This window comes from Thamnophis sirtalis, unplaced genomic scaffold, assembly GCF_051295495.1.
Source record: "Thamnophis sirtalis isolate CommonGarterSnake01/CBP01778 unplaced genomic scaffold, rThaSir2_p1.2 scaffold_2, whole genome shotgun sequence".
Classification (NCBI taxonomy): domain Eukaryota; kingdom Metazoa; phylum Chordata; class Lepidosauria; order Squamata; family Natricidae; genus Thamnophis; species Thamnophis sirtalis.
The window spans coordinates 90,743,556-90,766,737 of NW_028261382.1; the positions used below are offsets into that span (position 1 = coordinate 90,743,556).

General features: G+C 45.9%; 1 protein-coding gene across 1 annotated transcript in view; it reads right to left on the bottom strand.

Moving 5' to 3' along the window:
• Positions 1 to 672: 672 nt before the first annotated feature.
• Positions 673 to 23,182, bottom strand: part of APLP2 (amyloid beta precursor like protein 2) — a 67,696-nt gene continuing 45,186 nt past the window's right edge. The window contains 12 exon segments of the mRNA XM_087706359.1: positions 673 to 2,334; positions 4,082 to 4,237; positions 6,057 to 6,134; positions 6,374 to 6,456; positions 12,567 to 12,602; positions 13,780 to 13,953; positions 14,849 to 14,948; positions 18,551 to 18,679; positions 19,930 to 19,936; positions 20,448 to 20,605; positions 21,538 to 21,612; positions 22,880 to 23,010. Of these exon segments, the coding sequence (XP_087562485.1) occupies positions 2,233 to 2,334; positions 4,082 to 4,237; positions 6,057 to 6,134; positions 6,374 to 6,456; positions 12,567 to 12,602; positions 13,780 to 13,953; positions 14,849 to 14,948; positions 18,551 to 18,679; positions 19,930 to 19,936; positions 20,448 to 20,605; positions 21,538 to 21,612; positions 22,880 to 23,010 (1,229 nt within the window). The 3' untranslated portion in view covers positions 673 to 2,232.

The following is a 23,182-nucleotide window of genomic DNA, read 5'->3' on the forward strand; positions in this document are numbered from 1 at the left end:
GGGGGAGACTCCCTGCAGCAAAACAAACATTCATTTCACTTTAGCAAGAAGTGGTACCCTTTTGAGTGATCTTTGCTATCCTTAAAGATCCCAAGAGTAAGCTTGTAAGAGATCTGAGTATCGTCTTGCTTGGTAAGCCATCCTTTTCGTTATGCTTTTAAATATGTTTGTTTGAGCTAATAATGAAGCTTAACATTAGAGAGAGACAGAGTCAAAGAAACAGAGAGAGAGAGGCAGAAAGACACAGATACAGAGAGACACACACAGAGACAGAAAGAGACAGAGAAAGAGACAGACACAGAGAGACAGAAAGACAGAGAAAAAGAGACAGAGACATACAGACAGAAAGACACAGAGAGAGAGAGAAAGAGAAAGAAAGGAAGAAATAAATAAAAGAAAAAAGAAAGAAAAAGAGTGAGAGATGAAAGAAAAAAAGAAAAAAGAGACAGAGAGACAAAAGGAAGGAGAGAGAGAGAGAGAGAGAGAGAGAGAGAGAGAGAGAGACAGACAGACAGACAGACAGACAGACAGACTCAGGATAAAAAGAGCCCAAGAAAACTTGCCATTGTCCTTGAGTTTCAGGGGAAAGGGAAAGTGAAGGACTTCCTGGAACTCCAGTTTGAACACGAGTGACACTAAAGGCACACAGGGATAGATACCGGAATCAGAAACTGGAAGTTAAAGGAGTTTATTGATGAGTTTCCAACTTTGTCTACATTCCCCACAGACCACACCAGGGAATTTTGCAGGTTAAGTAAATCTGTGCATAGTGGGAAGAGAAATTATACCGGGGTGGGGTGGGTGGGTTTGGAAGTGAAAAAGAAAATGTACAAAAAAAAAAGAGTGGGGGGAAAAATTACAACACAGGTTTATCAGAACCTCGAGAATTTTTCTTAAAAAAAAAAAAAACCGCTGTGAGGATTAACACCAACTATACAAGCATTATTACAAAGACATGATGGTTAATGGAGCAATTCTTTTGACACATCAGTGCCCGGCGATTCCTTCCCTCTTGTTTCTCAAACCGTGTTTCCATGCGGGTGCATAACGCTGTGCGCAATGGCGAGCAGCGTTGTGGGTCCATTCTTCTTTCGCTTCTCCTTTTTGTTCAAGGCAGGACAGTGGCTCTCTTTAAATGCACTCATCAGCCTCAGCCAACTTCCTCAGGAAGACCCATCGGCCTTCCGAACCTCTAATGATCATGAGTTACCCTGAATGGAGGAGGAGGAGGAGGAGGGGGGGGGACACACATTAACAAGAAAGATTTGCTTACATTAGGCAAGGCTAAAAAGGAGAAGTTATGCTGGGAGGGAAGGGCTGAATCCCAACGTCAAAGCTTCCAACTCTACAGCGAGGACTGGATTCCGAAAGCAAGGCAGGTGCGCCATCCTAATCTGCTCAAATCCTGACCCAATAATCCCACTACGAAGATTCTAAAACGAGAGAGCAGTTCCCCGCCTCGTCTTTAGAGGGGGGTCTAGATTTTGGATGGGGGGGAACCAAGCCACACAGCAGCAGAATTTGTACAGGTCACTGGCATCGAAGAATGTATTAAAGTTTTCCATAATGTTTATGAAGTTTGTTTTCTCCAAAATCCCAATGGGTGGAAAAGAAGTAAGGAGGGAGGGAGGGAGGAAGGGAGGAAGGGAGGAAGGGAGGAAGGAAGGAAGGAAGGAAGGAAGGAAGGAAGGAAGGAAGGAAGGAAGGAAGGAAGGAAGGAAGGAAGGAAGGAAGGAAGGAATCTTGCAGCCCTGCAAGCCAAAATGACCGAAGAGCCACTAAATTATTTCTTTATACAATGTGTTTGGGTACAAATACCCTGGGAATATGCAAGCAGAGAATCAAGAAATAAAACAGTATTTCTCATGTATATTGAGAGCTTGTATATTAGACAATACAACAGCATTGGGATTTCTCATTAGATTAGGTTTCTTAAAAAAAAAAAAGGAAAAAAATTACATCTCAAATATCTGCAATAGATCCATTTTTCCCATTTTACGCTTTATATATCATATATTGTTATATTATCATTTCCTCGCCCATTTGAAAAGAATGGAAATTGAAATTCTACAGTAGTAATTTAAGTCTTAAATGACCCAGGAACTCTGAATGTGTAAGGTGAAGTCCTCTTCAAGTGACAGTTGGTCAGTAGTTGATCCAAAACAATGGACTATTTTGGCCCTTTCTCCCCTAAACATCTGCTGGTCAGGGATGCAACCGTTTCAACACCCTTTAAATCTGCATCTGCTCCAGATATTTGTATGTTGGGTTCTCATAGCCATGATTCTGCATCTTGTTCAGATGCCTTTCCTCTGGAGTTAACATTGGGTCAACCTTTATGGGGACAAAAAGAAGAAGAAGAAGATGCTATCAGTTAGCCAAGAGATTATTTTGAGTAACAAAGAGTCTTTGCAATGGTATCAATACAAGAGAATTATTTGTAGCTCAGGGTTGTAGAGCCCTTGATGCTCTCTGTGATTATCTTGCCAACTAGTTAACGTCTTCAGAGCACTACCCTAGTTGTTGTGGCCCAGCAGGAGCCGTTGGAACTGCCGCCAGACTCCGACAGCGAGGGGTCTATGAGTCGGCTCTGGAGGACCCTGGACAGGGTTCCGACTCCGAGCAGGGCACAGAGAGGCTGGTTGGCCACCAGGAGGCACCTGAGCCTTGGACCAGTGGGGAGGAGACAAGGGAGAGTGAGCCGGATGCCAGCAGTGAGTTGTTCCTGGATGCTCGGCACCGAAGAGCTAATAGGCGTCAGGAACAGTTGCGCAGTTACAGGAGATAATTGCACTGAGCTGGTGGTCATTAGGCTCCTCTCCAGACTATAAAAGGACTGCTTGTGCACACGCCCCTCTTGCAGAAGTCAAAGCAAGAACTAATGTCGGAGAACATGATTGTGAGCTTGGCAGGCTGGATTGCTGCCAAGCCTTATCTGTGCTGGATTGCTGCCCCGGCTTATCTGTGCCGGTTTGCTGCCAAGGACCTGTCTGTCTGTTAATTAAATGCGGTAACTTATCTTTGGCTCGGAGTGTGCTTTGGTGTGGGACGAGGGGGGTCAGAACACCTAGTTGTGTAATGAAACATCTCCAAGAAAAACAACCAACCACACCAGATTTTGGAGATTAACTCGCAAGAGCTTTAGCATCCATAACCCAAAAGGAAGTAGAACCCTAATGCTGCTTTACCATCTTTTCCATGCGGATGCTACACAAATTAAAGAAATGACTCATAGCAGGGATTCATCACATTTCTAGACTGACTCCTGTTGCTCAGAGTTTCCAACAGGGTCCGTGTGCGTGAACCAAAATATTCTTGCAGAGCTGGCAGCAGAGTCGGACAATAATGAAGTTGGGGAGAAGCATGGGCCAGTCCTGGAGGCTGGGGAAGGCTTGGATGAAAGCTCTGCATTGGAGGCAGAGATGGGGCCAAGGCCATCTGGCAATTCTCAGCTGCCTTCGGAGCTAGAAAGCAGTGAGGCAGAGGAACAGCTGGAGCCTGTTCCCAGTGTGCGCATGCGCAGGGTTGCCAGAAGAAAAGAACAACTCAGAAATCAGGGTCAACTTGGGAGTAAAGTCACAGGTGGAAGGTGATTGGCCCCTCCCATAGGAAATAAAAGAGGAGCGAAAGGGGAGGGGACTTTTGCAGGAAACAATTTGTTTGGTTGGTTGTTAGATTCATTTGGGAAATGTGAAGATTTCTCCATGAATCTCAGAGACTCTGTGCTGTCTTTCCTTGCACAGCACCTCATTTGGACAATATTGGCATGGCAGCTTTCCAAGGTAGATAAGGTCTGTAGTCATAAATATTCCTTTGAAAGACTGTTTGCCAGGCCTTTGCTGAATGTGAAGGAGAGGAATTCACATTCGTTTAATAAAAGGGGTTTTGTCGGGACAAGGATTCTGCCTAGGTCAGAATAAGTCTTAGGGGTTTCATGTTGAAAATTCATTTCCACGTCCCAGTTTGGAAAGAAGTGCCTTGAATCATATAATTCTCCAGCAATGATTCTACTGGTTTTCTCCCCTAGCCTTGCTCTGCTCTACGTCCGGGTTTACGGGATGCATCTCCAGGCCCTTCTCACCTCTACAATCCCATGGCTGATGGTTCCATACTGCCTCTTCCTCAGCATCACCAAGCTGATGACTATGACCGTAGCTATGGCAACCGCTATCACCAGAAGGCCGATGAGAGCGCTGCTGCTGAAGCTGAAGTCGTCGCGCATAGAACGGTCCGTTTTCTGCAGGAGGGAGAAGTTAACAGGGAAAGGTTGAAGCATGGAAAACCGACAAGGGCAGACACGCATGAGAAGCCCTGTTCCAGTACTGCAAGAAACATGTGATATTCCTGCTCTGAGAGAATTGCACCACTCAATCCAGGTAGTCCTCAGCTTACACGCCACAACTGAACCCAAAATCTATGTTGCTAAGTGAGTTTTGCCCCATGTGACGACTTTTCTTGCCACATGGGTTAAGTGAAGCACTGCAGTTTAACAGATTGACAAGAGTTGGAAGGGACCTTGTAGGTCACCTACTTCAACCCCCACCCCCCCCACCCCGCCCAAGCAGGAGACCCTACACCTGTGTGTCCGTAGGATCCTACATGTGCCAGAGGTGGCACACGGTGCTCTCTCTAATGGCATGTGAGCTGTCTTCCCCAGCTCCGTCTTGACCAACCCCCACCCAAGCAAGAGACCCTACACCATTTTTGTCAGATGGCAGTCCAATCTCTTCTTAAAGGCCTCCAGTGATGAAGCTCCCACAACTACTGAAGGCAACTTCCGTTCCATCGGTTGAATGGTTCTCACTGTCAGAAAATTCCTCCTTATTTCTAGGTTGTTAGATTAGTAACACAGTTGTTCAGTGAATCTGTTCCCCCCCACCCCCACTGATTTTGCTTGTCGGAAGGTCCCCCAGAGGGGACCACAGGCCACTGCAACCATCGTAAATATGAACCAGTTGCCAAGCATCCAAATTTTGATTACGTGACCGTGGGGATGCGGCCACGGTTGTAAGTGTGAAAAATGGTCATAAGTCCCCTTTTTTCAGTGCCGTTCAAACAGTCACTAAATGAACTTAGAAGCAACTTAGAACTAAGGAGAAATTTCCTGACAGTGAGAACAATTAATCAATGGAACAACTTGCCTCCAGAAGTTGTGGATGATCCAACACTGGATGTTTTTAAGAAGAGACTGGACAACCATTTGTCTGACGTGGTGTAGGATTTCCTGCCTGAGCAGGGGGTTGGACTAGAAGACCTCCAATGTCCCCCTTCCAACTCTGTTATTCAATTCTATTCAACTGTTGTAAGTGCTTTACAACATCCAATATCCTTCTGGAGAAAAAGGGTGTCAACTCTCGAAACGACTCTAGCTGAAGCCGTATTTTTCTTGCTTCGTTTCTTAGTTGCCCTATTTTTGGGGGGGGGGGGCGAGGGGGACTTATGGAACGTAGAATGTTTTCCTCCAACATGCCAGACAAAACAACGATTAAGTCTCCTGAGAACCAAGGCCAAATCAACATGTTGTCAACCCTGAAGTTGGCTGAACTTTTTTTCCTTTTTGTAATTTCCTAGGGAGGTTTTCTCTTCTCATTACTTCAGGGCTCACACAGCCTGGAGCGAAGGAGACAGGGGGGAGATGTAGAGATAGCTGGAGCATTGTAGCCTAAATAAAATTCCTTCCCCTGGGAACCAAGGACATTCCCGCAGGTGTTCAGAAGGAGGAGACTGGGGTCATCTAGCAAGTGGACTATATGCTGATTGGACCATGTGACTGGAGATTCGTGTGTGTGTGTGTGTGTTTGTTTGAAAGTTTGACTTTTAATTGGGTGAAAAACCAGGGACTACTTAGAGCCAGTTTTTCACCAGGATCATACCAATTTGATATGTCCCAAATAAATGGCTCTTTGAGGAATTGCCTGCCTCGGAAGGGCCGTGTCCTTCACAGTTTTCAGGGTGGGCCAAATCTAAGCACCCCACGGACCTGTTCTGGCCTGCGGGCCTTGAGTTTGACGCCCTGGCTCTAGCAGTAAATCTATATTGATGGCGATAAGACATACCGGAATGTCATCCCCCAATGCCCCAACTCGCTCAGGATTGAAAATCAATTCCTTCACATCGAGCGTCTCATCAATCACCTGAAAAGAATCACAAGAGAAGAGAATTTTACGAGGCGCTAACAACAGCAGGAGCCATAATACTTTGCTTTACTAGGGCGGTCCGCCAGCGATTGCTACATCTGCTAGTTATCTTCAGGGGAACTTTCTGATGCCCGCTTGACAATTTCATGCGCTTAGCAAAATCCCCCAAAGCTGAGAAAGCTTGGTGTTGCAGGCACAAGTTTTCTCGTGCAAATTTCCGTGCAAAGGGGGCCTACCACGTTCTCATCCAGCTTGCTCTTGCTGTTGATCACTTTCTCTTCTGCTCCGATCAGCCCGTCCAGATCCACCAGGCCAGACCCTGCACGGAAAGAAATTAGGCGTGACATAAATAAATGAACACGAGATCCAGACACAGCAAAAAAAATAAAATCATTTTTGTCTATGCAACTACATGAATAGCAAGTTTCGTTTTCTTAATGCGCATGTCACAGGGATGCCAAATGTTAAGACTAGAGCAAGGGTCGGCAACCTTAAACACTCAAAGAGCCACAAAGGTCCTAAACGGAAACCCCCCATTCAATTCTGGAGCTAACCAGTTCCCCACCATAGAGTCTCCTAGCACGGCGTCCTTTTTCCTCTGCTGACCGGAAGTCCGGTTCCCCCACCATAGAGTCTGCTCCTAGTGTGGCATCCTTCTTCCTCTACCTGTCCTAACCGAGAGCCCTATCAATTGTGGGGCCGACTGGCGACAGGGAGCTGCAGCAGAGGAATGAAAGAGCCACATGTCGCTCCAGAGCCGCAGGTTGCTGACCCCTGGACTAGAAGAACGGAATGGACAATGGTGAGGGGATTGTTGACCAGATTACACGATGAAAATGGAGGCGACTCAGAAGGTTCAAGGATACGTGTCGCTTCTTACTAACTAGCAACAACAGTCCAAAATGATTTTTCTGTGGAAGCTGTACTTTCTCCTCTAGGTGTAACTCGTTGATGGAACCAAAACGCAGGTAGTCCTCGCTTTATGACCTTAGCAACCGTACAACCAGTCCCTTAGCAACTGTTTGAAGTTACAAAGGATCCCTCAAAAGGTGTTTACCATATTTTTCGGAGTATAAGACGCACCTTTTTCCCTCAAAAAAGAGGCTGAAAATCTGGGTGCGTCTTATACACTGAATACAGCATTTTTTGCCTCCCGAAGCCCCGCCCCTTCACCAAAATGGCCGTGCGGAGCCTTTAGGAGGCTTTCCGAGTGCTCCTAGGGGCTGGGGAGGGCAGAAATGAGTGGAAAACGGGCTGTTTTTTGCCCGTTTTGGGGGGCCCCATCCCTCAGGAGCACTCTGCAAGCCACCTAAAGGCTATTCATGCCTTTTGGGGGGGGGAAGGGGCCTGTTTTTGTGAAAAACGGGCCATTTTGGGAAGGTTTGTAGAGTGCAAAACCCTTTTTTTTTTTAAATTTGCCCCTTCAAAACCTTGGTGCCTCTTATACACCGGTGCATCTTATACTCTGAAAAATACGGTATGTCCTGATTTCAAACTTCCAACCACTGCAAACCTCCTGGTCACATGAAATGCATTTTAGGCAAACAGCTTGCCTCCTTTGCCATTTGACGTGACTACGGTTTTTGACGTTTTTGCCTGTTTCTGGCATTTATTTCTGGTGTCTGGCAAAAAAAAAAAAACACCCCTTGGATAAAATGGATTTGCTTAACAACTGCTGTGTTCACTTAACAACCGCCATGTTTGCTTAACCCATCAGAGCAAAAAAAAAGTCGTAAATTCAGTCACGGTCTTATGGTGACTGTCAGGAGCAAAAGATCAGATCCACATGTGAAGGTTTAACTCAGGGGTCGGCAATTTTAAACACTCAAAAGAGCCATTTGGACCCGTTTCCCACAGAGAAGAAAACACCGGGAGCCACAAAACCCTTCCCGAGCCTGACTGTTTCCTGAGTGCCCCCAAAACCAGCATTTGTATTTGAATTAAAGGTTCTCTTTTCTTCTGAAACTTTCCAGGTATCAGTCAATTAAGCACCACTGAAGCTTTATATTTCTCCACTGGTTTGGACAAAGCTTGGCAGCACTTTTTCGTGCAGCTGTTGATAAAAATAGGATTGCCGACATGATTGGAAATGTCCGATGACAGATATGATGGAAGAAGAAGAAGAAGAGGAGGAGGAGGAGGAGGAGGAGGAGGAGGAGGAGGAGGAGGAGGAGGAAAAGAAGAAGCTACTTTATATGTGGTTATGGAGGAACCAAACCTCCACAATTAATTCAAGATTAATAGCAGAAGTAGTTGGTGCTATCTTCAAATCATCCCAGATTTTCACAGTCCTGAATATCAAAGTCTTGCTCCATCTAATGCGGAGTCTTTGTACACACACACACACTTGTGTCTGTGTGTGTGTGTGTGTTTCTTTCTCCAGGCAGTTTCAGGAGTCAACACAGATCGAAGGAATCAATCAATCAGTGTCTATTAGACATAACACTGTCTTTGGAAGCATCTCCCCCTCCCCCCCCCCCCCCGTTCTTTTTAATTATTTTAAAGTGCCAAAGCAGACTCAAGGACATCTGCTTCTACTGCTTATCCCTTTGAAATCTCTCTGAAGTCTTTACAAACACTCCTTCGGATTCCAAACATATTCGGAATTGCCCAGCTTGCTTTCCAAGGCTGCCATAAACCACATTCCCCCTCCCACCCCACCCCCCAAAGTCAAAGCTTCCAAAAAAAAAAAAAAGGAAAACACCTCCTAGGCCATCAACCAACAATCAATCCTCAGCATTCAGCTTTATGCTTTATCTGCATAAAGACTGCATAAAGACTCTAAATGGGTACCATTAGACTAGCTCACCAGCCTTAATTGGGCTGGTGCTCAGAGGGAAAGCTCTTAAGAAAAACCAGGCAGGCCAAGAAAGAAACAGCAGAAAGCTATAAAGAAATCAGAAGTGGGGGGGGGAAAGAAAAGGAAGAAACAGCTCTACCGTTTTAGCTAAAGCAAACTAGGAAAAACCCTTCTTGCTATTTACCAGCCAGTGGGATGGAATTGCTTCCACTTTTTACAAGAGATAAATAGACAGAGGAAAAGAACACTGCATTTGTCTTAATAATTTGGTATTTCCTAATTAATCCCAAACCAAATAACCTGGTTTCCCTGAAAATAAGACCTCCTTGGATAATAAGCCCCATCGGGCTTTTTAGTGCATGCACTAAAATAAGCCCTCCCTGAAAATATTGCAACACAGCAGCAGCCATGAGTTGACCACGCACTACCTTCTGCACCTCAAAAATAATAAGACCTCCCCGAAAATAAGGCCAAGTGCTCATTTCGGGGATCAAAAGAAGTAAGACCCTGTCTTACTTTCGGGGAAACACAGTAATGAGCCGTTGTTTTTTAATCTTATAGATTTCCCAGGGCTGCCCTGGGTTCCACTATTTTGACATCCGTGGCTGTTAGAATCAACACGTCTATAACAACTATCCTTGGCAGATTCTCTATGAAAGTCAACTGAGTGATTTCTGACGGGCAACACAAATCCTAATAGATTCAAGATTCAACTTCTTCCCTAGGTACGTTGTTGTACTTTTTGTTATGAAAACATCCACCTGATGGGGTATTCCAACAGAATCCAGTAAAATCGAGAACAATAAGAAGTAAGAAAACATGGCCACTTACAGCACCATCAAGAATCGGAGGCTGCACATCGGCATTTTCGTACCAAACACGTTCACTATTGTGAACATTGTGCAAATATTAATTGTACTACCGTATATACTCAAGTATAAGCCGAGTTTTTCAGCCCACTTTTTGGGCTGAAAAAAGCCGCCTTGGCTTATACTCGAGTCAGTGAAAATTTTGCCCGAAATGGAGGAGAAAAAGGGGCGGGGCCATGCTGCTGGGTGACGCTCGTGAATGGCCCAGTGCCCCTGTGAGTTTCCCCTCCCTCTGTGTCAGTTTGCCGCGCAGCGCGCACCGCACCATCCCCCCTCCTCACGTTCTAATGTAATGCAGGGCTGTCTTACGATTCCCCTTCCTCCCCCTCCTGCCGCTCGGCAACGATGTCCCACCTCCTCCTTGTTATGGCAAGCAGCCACATAGCGATGTCCCACCTCCTCTGGTACAGTGATCCAATGATAGGAATCACTGTGCCGTGTGTCATAGGAGGCGGGACATCGCTCCCGCGGCTGCACGGGACATCATTACCGGTAGCTGCTGCATTTCCCACCCTAGGCTTATACTCGAGTCAATAACTTTTCCAGTTTTTTTGTGGTAAAATTAGGTGCCTCGGCTTATATTCGGGTTGGCCTATACTCGAGTATATACGGTAAGTATAATTCAGGGACCACTAATAGGATCTGCCTAATGACTGGGTGGGTGTGGCTAGGTGGTCATGTGGCAAGGTGGGAATGGCCAACTTGATGTCACTCATGTTGAGCCCTTGCCAGCTTCTACTCGCCACTCCTCGCTTGCCCGCCCGGGCTCCTTAGGGCCCCCAACAGGAAGCAGTTGTTGGAGCTAGAGAGTTGGCAAAACAGCTGGCTCAATTCAAATTGGATCTGACCGAGAAGGAAGCTCAGCAGAAGCACCTCACTGAGGACTATGAGCATAGGCTTCCCAAGCAGAGCGAAGACCTGCAGGAGTGCAAGGCCAGGTACCGGCGCCTGGAGGCTCAGCAGGCTGAGATGGTTAGCCATAATGCCGTCCCACTGGAACAAGGCCCCAGCTCTTTCCCACCAGCAGCGTTTCCCTCCAGCCTTCACTCAAAGCCCCCCACCAGGAGGCCAAAGCAGACCCCAAGTCAGAATTTCTGCCCCCTCCGACCCGCACAAAAAGACCCCAAAGGGGGAGACTCCCTGCAACAACAGAAACATTTATTGCACACATCCAGCCCAGGGCCGAGGTGGCGCAGTGGTTAGGGTGCAGTACTGCAGGCAACTTCAGCTGACTGTTATCTGCAGTTCAGCGGTTCTAATCTCACCGGCTCAAGGTTGACTCAGCCTTCCATCCTTCCGAGGTGGGTGAAATGAGGACCCAGACTGTGGGGGCGATATGCTGACTCTGTAAACTGCTTAGAGAGGGCTGAAAGCCCTATGAAGCGGTATATATAAGTCTAACTGCTATTTTAGGACCCCTGATTTAGTGCAAAATAAAAAAATGCAAATAATTTTTCTGAGGACCACCAAAATTTTCTTGCAGACCACCAGTTGGTGACTGCTGCTATAATTCATTCACTATTTGGGAATTACAGGAGCTACGAAACAATGGAATGAGGAAGCCTGACACATATCTAATTCCAGAGATCCCTTAATAGGCTGTGTTGTTGTTTTTTAAATCTACAGTATAAAATATTTTGACAAATACCAGTGAACTTCCTGAAGAGCTTTTTAATAGTATTAAATCATATTAATCATGTTCTCCCACAGGTTGAAAATCTTACTCCATGAAGCCCAGCCCCATTCTTTCAATAACACCTAATGCTTTTTTTAAAAGGCTTTTTTATTAATATTCCAAAAGATGAAAAGTAGACAAGCGAAGGGGGAAAAAAGGTAGAAAAGAAGCAAAAAGTAAAATAGAAGTGCAAAGGGAAAAAAAGGAAAGATAAAAGTGCAAAGAAGAAGAAAAAGCAAAGAAAAATATTTAAAAGAATGGCTTCTGATTCTCTTTTGCTAGAGAGAGAATATCTGGGATGTAGATGAAAAAAATACATCCAATCCTTATTCTAAAATTGACAAGAGTCTACATTACTTCTATAATCCCATATAATAATGTCTAATGCAGTGTTTCTCAACCTTGGCAACTTGAAGATGTCTGGACTTCAACTCCCAGAATTCCCCAGCCAGCGAATGCTGGCTGGGGAATTCTGGGAGTTGAAGTCCAGACATCTTCAAGTTGCCAAGGTTGAGAAACACTGGTCTAATGCTTCGCACACCTTTGCCCATATTCATTCCAAGTTAGTTTATATAGATTTACATAATTCTAATAGCTTACAGATTTTTTTTCCCCTCTTCAAGAGTTCTAAATATCAGCCCTGTTTAAATTCTCCTTATAAACACCATTCTAACAAAGTTTACCCCATGGCAAAGAAGGGAGGAAGAACACACGGCTGTAATAAAAGCAGCATTTTAATCTTGAAACTGCACGTATCCGCTCCAAGCCAATTCAGCCGGCATCTGATCCCAAATAGCTGCTTCAAAACTTCAGAAGGCTCTAATCACTATTTAATTACTTATGTATCATCAGCCTAATGACATTTATCGTGGTCATATGATCTCTAAATAGTTCAGGGGCCACCAAATTGACTTCTACGGCATCAGGGACAGCAGCTAACGCAACCTTGGTTATAGAGGCAGGAGGGAGGGAGGGAGGTGAAGCTGAAGTTATGAAACACAAAATTAAAAGGGATTAAAATCCACTCAAAAGGGGGAAGGGTATGATAAGAGAGCGCATTTAAAAGGGATCAAGGGAGAACCAACCTTTTTTCACTGGATGGTACAATTCCGGCTGAGAATCTATAGCAGGAGGGAAAAAACAAGAACAAAAAGAACAGAAAAGAAATAGCAGAGAGAAAGGAGATTAGGAGGGGAGAAAAGAAAAAAAAAAGGCTCGTGTGCGATTTCTGATTTAGATTCTGGAGAACATTTACATCAGAGATTAAATTCAGGTTCGGACTTCTTTTCTGCCATCCCAATTTATGAACCCCAGGAAACTAGGAAAATATATTTATAACTAGCTGGATACCTGTGCTTCACAACAAAACTATGTGATCGGGCTATGCAGGAGAAATTCGGTTTACAATCCATTGACTAGGATGGGAGGGTTGAGTGATTGAAACACCTAAGGAATATCGCTCCCGCCGCCTTGAGTCCGGAAGCAGTGGAAGGCGTAGACATTTTGGTGAGGTACTAACTTTTACTACTGTAAGGAGCCCCAGACCACTTCTGAGTGAAGGAGTGGAACCTCTGCCAGTTTGAACTGAGGTAACGGAATGTGAGGCAACTGGCAGTTGGAACAGAGTTCTTTTCAAGTGGGGAGGGAGAGTAGAATTCCTTAGCATCAGAGCGTGTTAATTACTGTATAGGAAATACTGATGATCTGATGGTCATTTTGAAAAATCCTTTCTTAACAAGCACCTAGAAACCAAGAGGAACATACGTGCCAAATTTCAAGTTTGTAGGCTTTACCGTTCTGGAGATTTTGTGTTGAGTGGTATTTGTCTTTTACATATATAGATAAACTCATAGCACACAGGCGTTAAACTCGTGATGTCACGTCGTCATGTGACGTAGCTCGACTTTCTCCCCCTTCGCTTAACTGGGGGTGGGGGTGGCCAGCGTGTGACGCATCCAGGCCGTGGGCTGCGAGTTTGACACCCCTGTTATAACATAATCAGCAGACAATACTGAATTCTCACCATGAGTTTTAGGGTGCGAAGATGGGAAGGCCAGCTACACATAGTACAAATATGTATCATTACGAGAATCGGCAACTTGCATGAATCAAGCCAGAATGCTAAACTCAAAAACATCTCAATCACCAAGTGGTTCTTCATCAGAATTTGCTCTGAAAAGCTCTGGCAAAAAAAAAGGCTTGTCCAGAACAAATCTGAGACCAAGTTTATTCTATTTAAGTAGCTTGGCTCCGATGGGTTCAGGCCAGTTACGGTACAGCACTACAGTTTTGACGTACCTTCACTTTTGGAAGAAGCTGGGAAAGTTTTCACCTGGAATGGACGGAAAGGTTTATCATCAAAGAGCGGCGACTCTTCACTTTCTTCAGAGCTCATGTGGTCATCCACCGGGGATTCAGAAATGGAAGAAGTAAACTGGTCCATATCGGTTCGCTGTTCTTGAAGGAGCTTATCTATCAGAGACAATCAAGGGGGGAAATCTTGGTAGTGCCAGGTAACTACAGTCGTGGGGTTGGAAGGAACCTTTGAGGCTCCGGGATTGGGCGGCCTATAAATCTATTAAATAAATAAATAAAATAAACAAATAAAATAATCAAAACCTCTGCACAGGGCAGGAATCACCATAGCGACACAGATTTACTTAGTTTTAAATTTAGAAGCTGTCTGGCTTCAGATGACTCCAGATGGGCTTCAATTTAGTAGCTTTCAATAAATTTCAATAAGATTTAAAATAAAATCTCCAGTAATGGAGCACCCGCAGCTCCAGGAAAAATTCATAGCTCGCTCCTTCCTTCCTTCCCCTTCCTTCCTATTGAATACCTGCCTTTTTAAGATGTTGCTTCCCAAAAAAAATCTAATTCAACTTCTTGCATTTGTTATCATTTCTAATCGAGTAAGAATATTACTTTTCTTTCACTAAAAACAAGCACGCAAAGGCTTGATAGGGCTGGGGAAGTGAACAAGATTTCAAGGGCAAATCCAACCGTAGCTAATCTAATAAAAAGGATTGTGCCAAGAGGAGAATGGAGGCAAACAGGTAAAAACCATTGATAAAAAGATAATATTTGTAGCTTAGGATAGAACTGTGGGGTCCTTCGTGCTCTCTAAGCTGGGTTTTTTTCTTGCAGGCGTTTCATTACCCAACTAGGTAACATCATCAGTGGTAGAAGGGAGAGGGATTTGTGCTCTATTTATCTTGCTTTGCGGGTGTTGAGGAGTGTTCTTGATGGGTCCTTGATTTAGAGTGTTATTTACTGTTAGCTTGATTGTTTGGGTTGGTAGTTCCAAATTCCAGGAAACAAAACCCCAATCGAGAAGCCAGCGTGAAGGAGGGTCAAAAATACTCACCAATCTCACTCTGGATTTCTTCAGCCACGTATGGTACTTTGTACAGCAGCGATAAACTTTGATTCATCCTGTCCTCTATTACACGGAGGTGTGTCATCACCTTTCAACAGAGGGCAAAGTTCAAATAATGTGTGCATCTGTACTACTTAGATTAAAACAATACACCGAGTGTGTTAAGGCCCCATTTATAGGCTGCATTGACATCTATGACCACAGTTTTACTTGGCAACGGCATATACATATTCTGTAATGTTTTAATTCTTTTATGGTTTAATGTTTTTATGATGTTCCTCGCCCAAAGTCATTGACTGAGATGGGCAGCCATAGAAATTAAATCAATCAACCAATCCTCATGGTTTTAGTGCTCTAGAACCCACGTTATAAATTATGTTTACATAAAAACATAATTCTCCCATAGACAATACCATCGTACAGTTTTTATTTCGTTAATCTGAATCATGCTACAGTCCAGGGTTAATTTTTAAGCCAACAAAGGTTACAGATTCAACTTGATTTGTTGCAACGGGACTCCACAGTTTAGTATGTGTTCTTATTATTTTATCAGCTCTCGGGGTAACTGTATTTCAATTTTCATTCTTTGATTTTTATCCACCATAAGGTAGATAATGTGTCTGTATCAGTGGTGGGATTCACTTACATTCCCTACCGGTTTGCAAATGTGAGCGTGCGCGCCCCCCTCCCTTCGCTCACACAACCTTCTGCGTATGCGCACCCGCCTTCTACGCATGCACAGAAGGTCGTGCATTGTGTCGGGACAGATGGGCGGATCCTCCCGCAGCCACCACTTCCGGTTCACCCGAACCAGAGAGAACCGGCTGAAACTGACTGGGGGTGATGAGTTCCCTCCCCTCTCGACATGTATGGTTGTGCGACTGTTGTTTACTTTTATTATTTGTATTATATTTTTTTATGTTCCCCTTTTTCCCCCTTGAATTGTTCGCCGCCCTGAGTCCTCCCGGAGAAAGGCGGCATACAAATAATAAAATTCTATTCTGTTCTATTCTAATACCACCTCTGGTCTGCGTATATGTGTGTGGGCAAAGACAATGAGGCGTAGTAGACACATTGCTGAGTACTTTTCTACCTACAACAACTTCCCTTTTTAAAAGAATTGAAGCTATCTAGAGGTAGCGATGATACGCGGGTTTCTATGTTTGCCCAGCTGAGATCTGGGCTTTAAGAACAGATATCTCCCAGGCTAAGCGATAATTATTCTTTCAAAGAAGAGTAAAAATAAAGCATTCTAAAAATATGCTTTTGTCTCCAACCATTGATCTGGGGACTGTGCTCAAGCTTTGATTACACGGGGAGTAACGTTTAACTTCGCCACATAATAGAAGGACACAAAAGCAGAGTGGTGTTTTCAAGGGACATTTCAGGCCACAGGGAGAAACAGCCTATTAAAGAAAGAAACGCTGGCATTTTTTTTGTTCCCGGAGAGATTGGCTGGGATGAAAACCTCAGGTGTGGTTTCCTGACCACACAAGCCAGATTCCTGTTTCCTCCTGAGGCACATAGCTCAAGGCCTTCCTATCTTAAAATGTATTATCACTCTACATCTGGCCAGCAGAAGCAGCCGCAACCACTCTCAGATTGCTAACGACCGATCCTTAGAGCACGAAGGACCGAATGACTGAAATATAAATCCTTCCATTCCCCGATAGTTAAGTTAGAACTGAAGAAGTTTCTTGGGTAAGAAGCGAAATGTTTTCAAAGTGGGGGACGACACCCAAATAAGTCCAGTTGCCTTTTGGAAAAAGCACCTTTGGGATATCCGTGACCTAGATGGTTGAGAAACTCCATAGAAATCTCCAGTAATAGCAACAGCACTTTTACAATCCTCTCTAAGTGGTTTACAGAGTCAGCCTATTTCCCCCAACAATCTGGGTCCTCATTTTACCCACCTTGGAAGGGCTGGCGAGATTCAAACTGCCAAATTTGCAGGCAGCAGAAGAAACCTGCAGTACTGCACTCTAACCACTGCGCCACCACAGCTCCTAATAACACCCTTTCTCCATTCCCAACCATTTCCGCACTTTCAAGGAACAGTCAGGCCAGAGGGAGTAACAGCCTATTAAAGAAAGAAGGGCTGGCATATTTTTTTCCAGAGAGATTTGCTGGGACGTAGACCTTAGGTGTGGCTTCCTGACCACACAAAGGACATTCCTGAGCCACATAGCTCAGCCTTCCTATCTTAAATTTATTATCGCTCCACATCTGGCCAGCAGACGGTGCTACACATTCACAGAATATACAGCTGTGATGGCGAGCCGTCGCCCCAGCTCAGCCCCACCGTGCCTCCCACCCGCCAGCTAATTTTGGGGTCTCTGCTGCACATGCTGGGGGGGGGGCAGTGGCATGTGAAAGACGTGTGGGCATACATGAGGGACAGGGTTAGGCATGCACATGCACGTGTGGGATCAGATGGGAGCACTGGGGGGGTGTATCCCCCCCCTGCGGCCCATTTTTGATCCCAGGAGTCTTCAGGGAGGTCTCCTAGGCCTGAAATGGGGCAGAGGAGGGAGGGGTTTGCACGCACATGCGCAGGGGGTTGTCGGACGTGCACTGCATTGTGGGTGTAGGAACATGTGTGCGTGCTGTCGCATGCGTGCATCTGCTTTCAGCATGCAATGACAAAAAGCTTAGCCATAACTGATGTGTAGACTTCATGGTAGTGGGGAATGATAGTAGCCATTCATTTAGCAATAGCAATAGCAGTTAGACTTATATACCACTTCATAGGGCTTTCAGGCCTCTCTAAGCGGTTTACAGAGTCAGCATATTGCCCCCAACAACAATCTGGGTCCTCATTTTACCCACCTCGGAAGCATGGAAGGCTGAGTCAACCTTTGAGCCGGTGAGATTTGAACAGCCGAACTGCAGAACTGCAGTCAGCTGAAGTAGCCTGCAGTGCTGCCTTTAACCACTGCGCCACCTCGGTACTTTAGTGACAGTACTGAAAAAAAGTGACTTATACACAGATCCTAAAGCTTAGGACCATCGCTTAACAACTGCATGATTCCCTTAACAATTGCAGCAGTCCACTTAACAGAAGTGGCAAAAAGAAAAAAAAGTTGTAAAATTGGGCATAACTCACTTAGCGGCCGTCTTGCGAGAGGCCAGAGTGCAGGTTTGCTGCCCATCCGAATTCTTAACAGTTCCTTATAACATCTTAGCCTTTTCAAAATGTGCACATTTAAGAGGTTAAAAAAGGAACTGCAAATATGGGTGTTCTGGAAGGGCTGTCCCTTCCACGGAGAGAAGAAATACTCCGAGGTTGTTCAAGAGGTTGCCTGAATTTTTATTTTTTATTTTTTTTTACAAACCTTTAATCCCTTTTAATCGGGGTAGGAGGTGGGGCAGACAGAATGAAAATCAGAGTTTACTGGCTGGATGCCCTTCCTGACACCTATGCCGGGTTCAAAGCAGATATTTTCTCTTTGCACCGTGATAAGAGAAACATCTGCCATTGCCTAGGATTGAACTCTCAAGCTTTCAAGTGGTGAGTTGTCACCAACTCCAGGCCGCCTCCCTGCTCTAAAGATGGTATCTGAAACATTTCAAATATTTTATTCGGCTCACACAAAGCGAACTGGGACAGGCACAGGGGAAACATAGGCAGGGGCTTATAATTTGAAAAGAACCTGGTTAAAATGCGTCAGAGGAATTTTTTTTTCATACCTGTGATTTCATCTGAGCGGCCTTTTCTGGATCCACAGCCAAAACATGCTGGTAGTGATGGATCGTGTGGAGCCTGTCTTTGTTCTCAGCATGGATGTACCGTTTCAAGGCTTGGAGGATACGGTGGGGCTGCAAAAAAAAGCAAATCAGATGGGGTGAGCCGGATCATTTCCCACCCACCTCCTCCTTGGGAGACGGGCGATCATTCCACCCTCTGTCAGCCCTGGAACTGTTTTGGAAACCTTCAGGGCTGCCGTGGGAATGTAAAGGGAGGTGGGGAGAGGGTAGAGATAACTGGGGGAATTGTAGCCAAAACAACAATTCTTTCTCGTGGGAGCCAAGGACACGTCCCTGCCAGCAGTGGTGCATTAACCCTTAAGCAGACTAAGCACATGCTTAGGGCACCAGGCTCAAGGGGGCACACAGGTGTTTGGAAGGCTGTGTGCCAAAGGCAGCCCCAAGGAGGACTGTGACCTGATTGGACCATGTGATGGTTGTGGGGCAGAGGTGGAACGCTGGCGGTTTGCACCAGTTCGGGCGAAGCGGTAGTGGCGGCAACATGAGGCTCCGCCCACCCACCCTGACATCACCAAAGACATGCCCACTTGCACGCTCCCACTACCAAACCGGTAGTGAAGTAAATAGAATACCATCTCTACTGTGAGGGCATGAACTTTGGGTTTTGATTGGGGGGGTGGGTGGGAAACCTCAGCTCCTTTAGAGTCGGGCTTTCACCAGCTGTGCCAATATGGCTGTCAGCCTCTTTGATGCTTCCTTGCTATCGGCTGCCATAGTATGCCATAGTATGGGGAGGGGGGGGAGACTGGCATCTGGGTGGGGAAGTGAGCTGGTGAGAGATGGCCTGGGTGAACGAAAGGGGAGGATTGCTGTCATGGTCTACTGGGCAGCTGAATGGACGTGTTTAGATCCTCTCAAGGTCAACCATCCTGGAATGCCAGATGGGCGAACACACCTGAAGTTGCGCCCCACATGACGCCATATGAGTTGGGGATTGGACATTCGGCCTGGATCCTTTGGGGGGGGAGGATTTGGGGATACTTCCAATATGTACCATATTTTTCGGAGTATAAGATGCACCAAGATTTTGAAGACCTTAAATTAAAAAAAAGTTTTTGCACTCTGCAGACCTCCCAAAAATGGCCCGTTTTTTTCTGCAAAAACTGGCCTGTTTTCCCCCCCCACACACACAAAAAAGGGGGCATGAATAACCTTTAGGAGACTTGTAGAGTGCTCTGGGGGGTGGGGAATGAGCAAAAAGTGGCCCATTTTTTGTGAAAACGGGCTGTTTTTGTCAAAAAAAAAAAAGGAGCATACATAGCCTTTAGAGCAGTGGTCTCCAACCTTGGCAACTTTAAGACCTGTGGACTTCAACTCCCAGAGTTCCTCAGCCAGCAAAGCTGGCTGAGGAACTCTGGGAGTTGAAGTCCACAAGTCTTAAAGTTGCCAAGGTTGGAGACCACTGCTTTAGAGGATGCTTATAGAGTGCTCCTGGGGGCTGGGCAAAATTGAGCCAGAAACAACCCGTTTTTCACTCATTTCTGTCCTCCCCAGCCATCAGGAGCACTCTAGAGGCCTCCTAAAGGCTATGCATGGCCATTTTGCTGAAGGGGGTGGGGTTTCAGGACACCAAAAATGCTGTATTCAGTGTATAAGACGCACCCAGATTTTCAGCCTCTTTTTGGAGGGAAAAAGGTGCATCTTATACTCTGAAAAATACGGTAACTTTCGCACTTTTTGCTTCAGATCTTGCTTTTATTTTGTTGCTATCATTTCAAACTCAGTAAAAAGGCCACCACACAACTCGAAACATCTCCAGTAATAATTCCCCATCTCCATTCCCAACCCCTTCCCTGCTTCTGACAGAGGGGTACAGTACCCGTGGGGGTCGGATTGCAGAGCCACAAGGTAGTTTTCCAGGGCGACCCGATGACGCTCATCCAACATGGCTTCTACGTGGGCCAGGTGAGTTTCCACGAGTTGTTGTTTTTCGCTCGCAGCTTCCTTCTCGAGGGACTTGGCCATCGTCTGGAATCTCTGGAGAAGGATGGCGTGGAAAGAATTTGTATTAGCTGGTGACAGAGAGATCGGTTCCTTTCGACTGTAAATAGCTGCTTTTGGACCCATTGGTTCAGTGGTGGGTTTCCGGATCCTGTTCCAACAGGTATGGTTGGAACGGGCCCGGCGGCGTTCCATGTGGACGTGCGCAGTGCGCGGATGTGTCTTAGCGCCTCTGCGAGCCTCCGTGATGCTCCAGCTGCTCAGTGGAGCGTCGTGCAGGCGCTGTACGCACCATGCCCAGAAGCGCTGAAGACTTAAAAGACTGGTAAGGATGGGCCCTCCGGAGCACCGTACTGGAACGGAATCCGGTGCTTTAAGCAGGGCTCCAGCACGCCCGTACGGGGGTGTACCGCATGCAACCCACCACTGCATCGATTGCATAATGCCTGTCCAAAGACAGAACTCAGCTTTTGCTCTTACTTAAGTTCTGTTTGGAAGATACAACTCTGAACACCTTAATTCCCGTGATGGGAAAGCACCTCCCCCCACCCTCCTCTCTTCTCCCCTCCCTCCTTACTTTCTTCCTTTCCTCTCCTCTCTTCCCCCCTCGCTACCTCCTTCCTTCCTTCCCTCTCTCTCCTCCCCCCTCTCTCCTTCCTTTCTCCCTGACCCTCCTTCTTTCTTCCTCCCCCTCCCACTCTCTCCTCCCCTCCCTCCCTCTGTCCCTCCTTCCTTCCTTCCTCTTGGAAGCCCACACATCTTAAAATTGCCAATGTTGAGAAAGTCTGGCTTAATTAGGCCACACCTCCTTGGTCCAACATCTCTTAAGTGAAAACGGAGTTTCCTAGCCTTACCTTGGTGGTAAACCATTTCCACAAGGCCTCCTCCTCTTAACAGATTTATACATAAATCTATTTCAATTCTAGGAATACGTTGCCTTCGTTCAAATCTGAGAGGTGGTGACTGACCTGCATTAGGGCCTGCCTCTCGGCCTTTGGAAGATTCTTGGCTTGGATCTCCGCTTCCTCCCATTCCTTCTTCACCTAAAGAATTAGGAAAGATGGAAACCTGGTTTAGGTAGGCCTGCTGGAATAAGGACCGTGTAAGTATGGCAAAAGTCTGTTTCGGTAACCAAATACCCTTCCTGTCCGGTACCCGTCCCCTCCAATAGAATTTCTAAAGCACTTTCTCTCAAACCTGGTCAGACTAATAAATGTTTGCAATTTAAGCTTGAAAACTAGCTGAGGATGTTTGTGGCTTTTACTATTAAGGAACAAAACAAAAAGAAGTCCCACTCCAGCAAAAAGAAAGTGTGGGTTTTTTTTTAATGACTCAACTGAAAACCCACAAATGAAATTGGTGGCAAGAATGCAACGGGATTGAGGTAGCCAAAGTTAGTTTAGTCTATTGGCATTGCACATCGTACAATGAAATTAAATGCCATCTCCAGTGTACGTTATCTGCGGTCTGATTCTCTGCTGCTTGGGGGGCGTTGGGGAAGATCCGTCAGCTCCCCGGTCCTCAGCTGGGCTCCTGGGTGTGAACAGGCCCTCACAGCTCCTTTTGCCCTCTTATGCGACCGTCCAGTCGCTGGGGATCGCGCTAAGCCGGCGGTGTGGCTGGCTAGCGGCTCAGAGCACAGCAGGAGGGGCGAGTGATCTTCAGAAGCCTTCTTTAAAAGGAAAAACGCTGTAAAGGAAAAGGTCTAAAAAACTCTTTAAAAATCCTAAGGAAAGGTCCTGACGCCTGTAAGAATCCTGCAGGATTCGTAGAGGCTGCAAATCCTTGCAAAAACCTGAAAGGAAAAAAATCTAAGTCTTCAAAGTGAGGGAGAATCAGGAAAACGCTCCTTCTGGGCTGTAGACTGAGGTTAATCTGGGAGGTCAGGAGGAGGAACGTAGGTGTGGCCTCAAAGATTACCTCAGTCTCCAGGGCAAAAGGGCTGGGTTAATACCCATGTGTTACTCCTCCCACTTTGGAAACAACGCAAGCACACATCCTTCACATCCTATATAATTGAAACTGGAAACCCGATATTGCATTAATATTGCACTATACCGTAGTATTCAATATAGTTGCTGCTCCGGGATAGAAGCTGTTTTTCAGCCTATTTGTCCTTGTTTTTTATTGTCCTGTACTGGCTGCCAGATGGTAAAAGTTCAAAAAAAAAAGGGGGGGTGGCCAGGATGAGATGGATCTTTAAGAATGTTTTGAACTTTCTTAAGGCAACTGGAGCTACGAGGTTCTTCCCCAGAGGAGAGAGGGCAACCCAGAGTAACCGTAACACAACGGCTGATAGGAAAGACTCACTCGATCCATGCGGTTACGGTGCCGGATCTCCAGCTGCTCCTTGGCTTTCTGGAAACGGGCGTGTTCATTGTCATCAGCAGGCGTTTCGAAGTAGACGTCGACGTCGTCGGTGGGCAGAGGAGTTGGTGGAACTAGAAGAGGACAAAAGGGAGGGACTTGCTAGGTAAGGGGTCTCCAACCTTGGCAACGTGAAGACTTGTGGACTTCAACTCCCAGAGTTCCTCAGCCAGCTGGCTGAGGAACTCTGGGAGTTGAAGTCCACAAGTCTTCACGTTGCCAAGGTTGGAGATCCCTGTGCAAGGT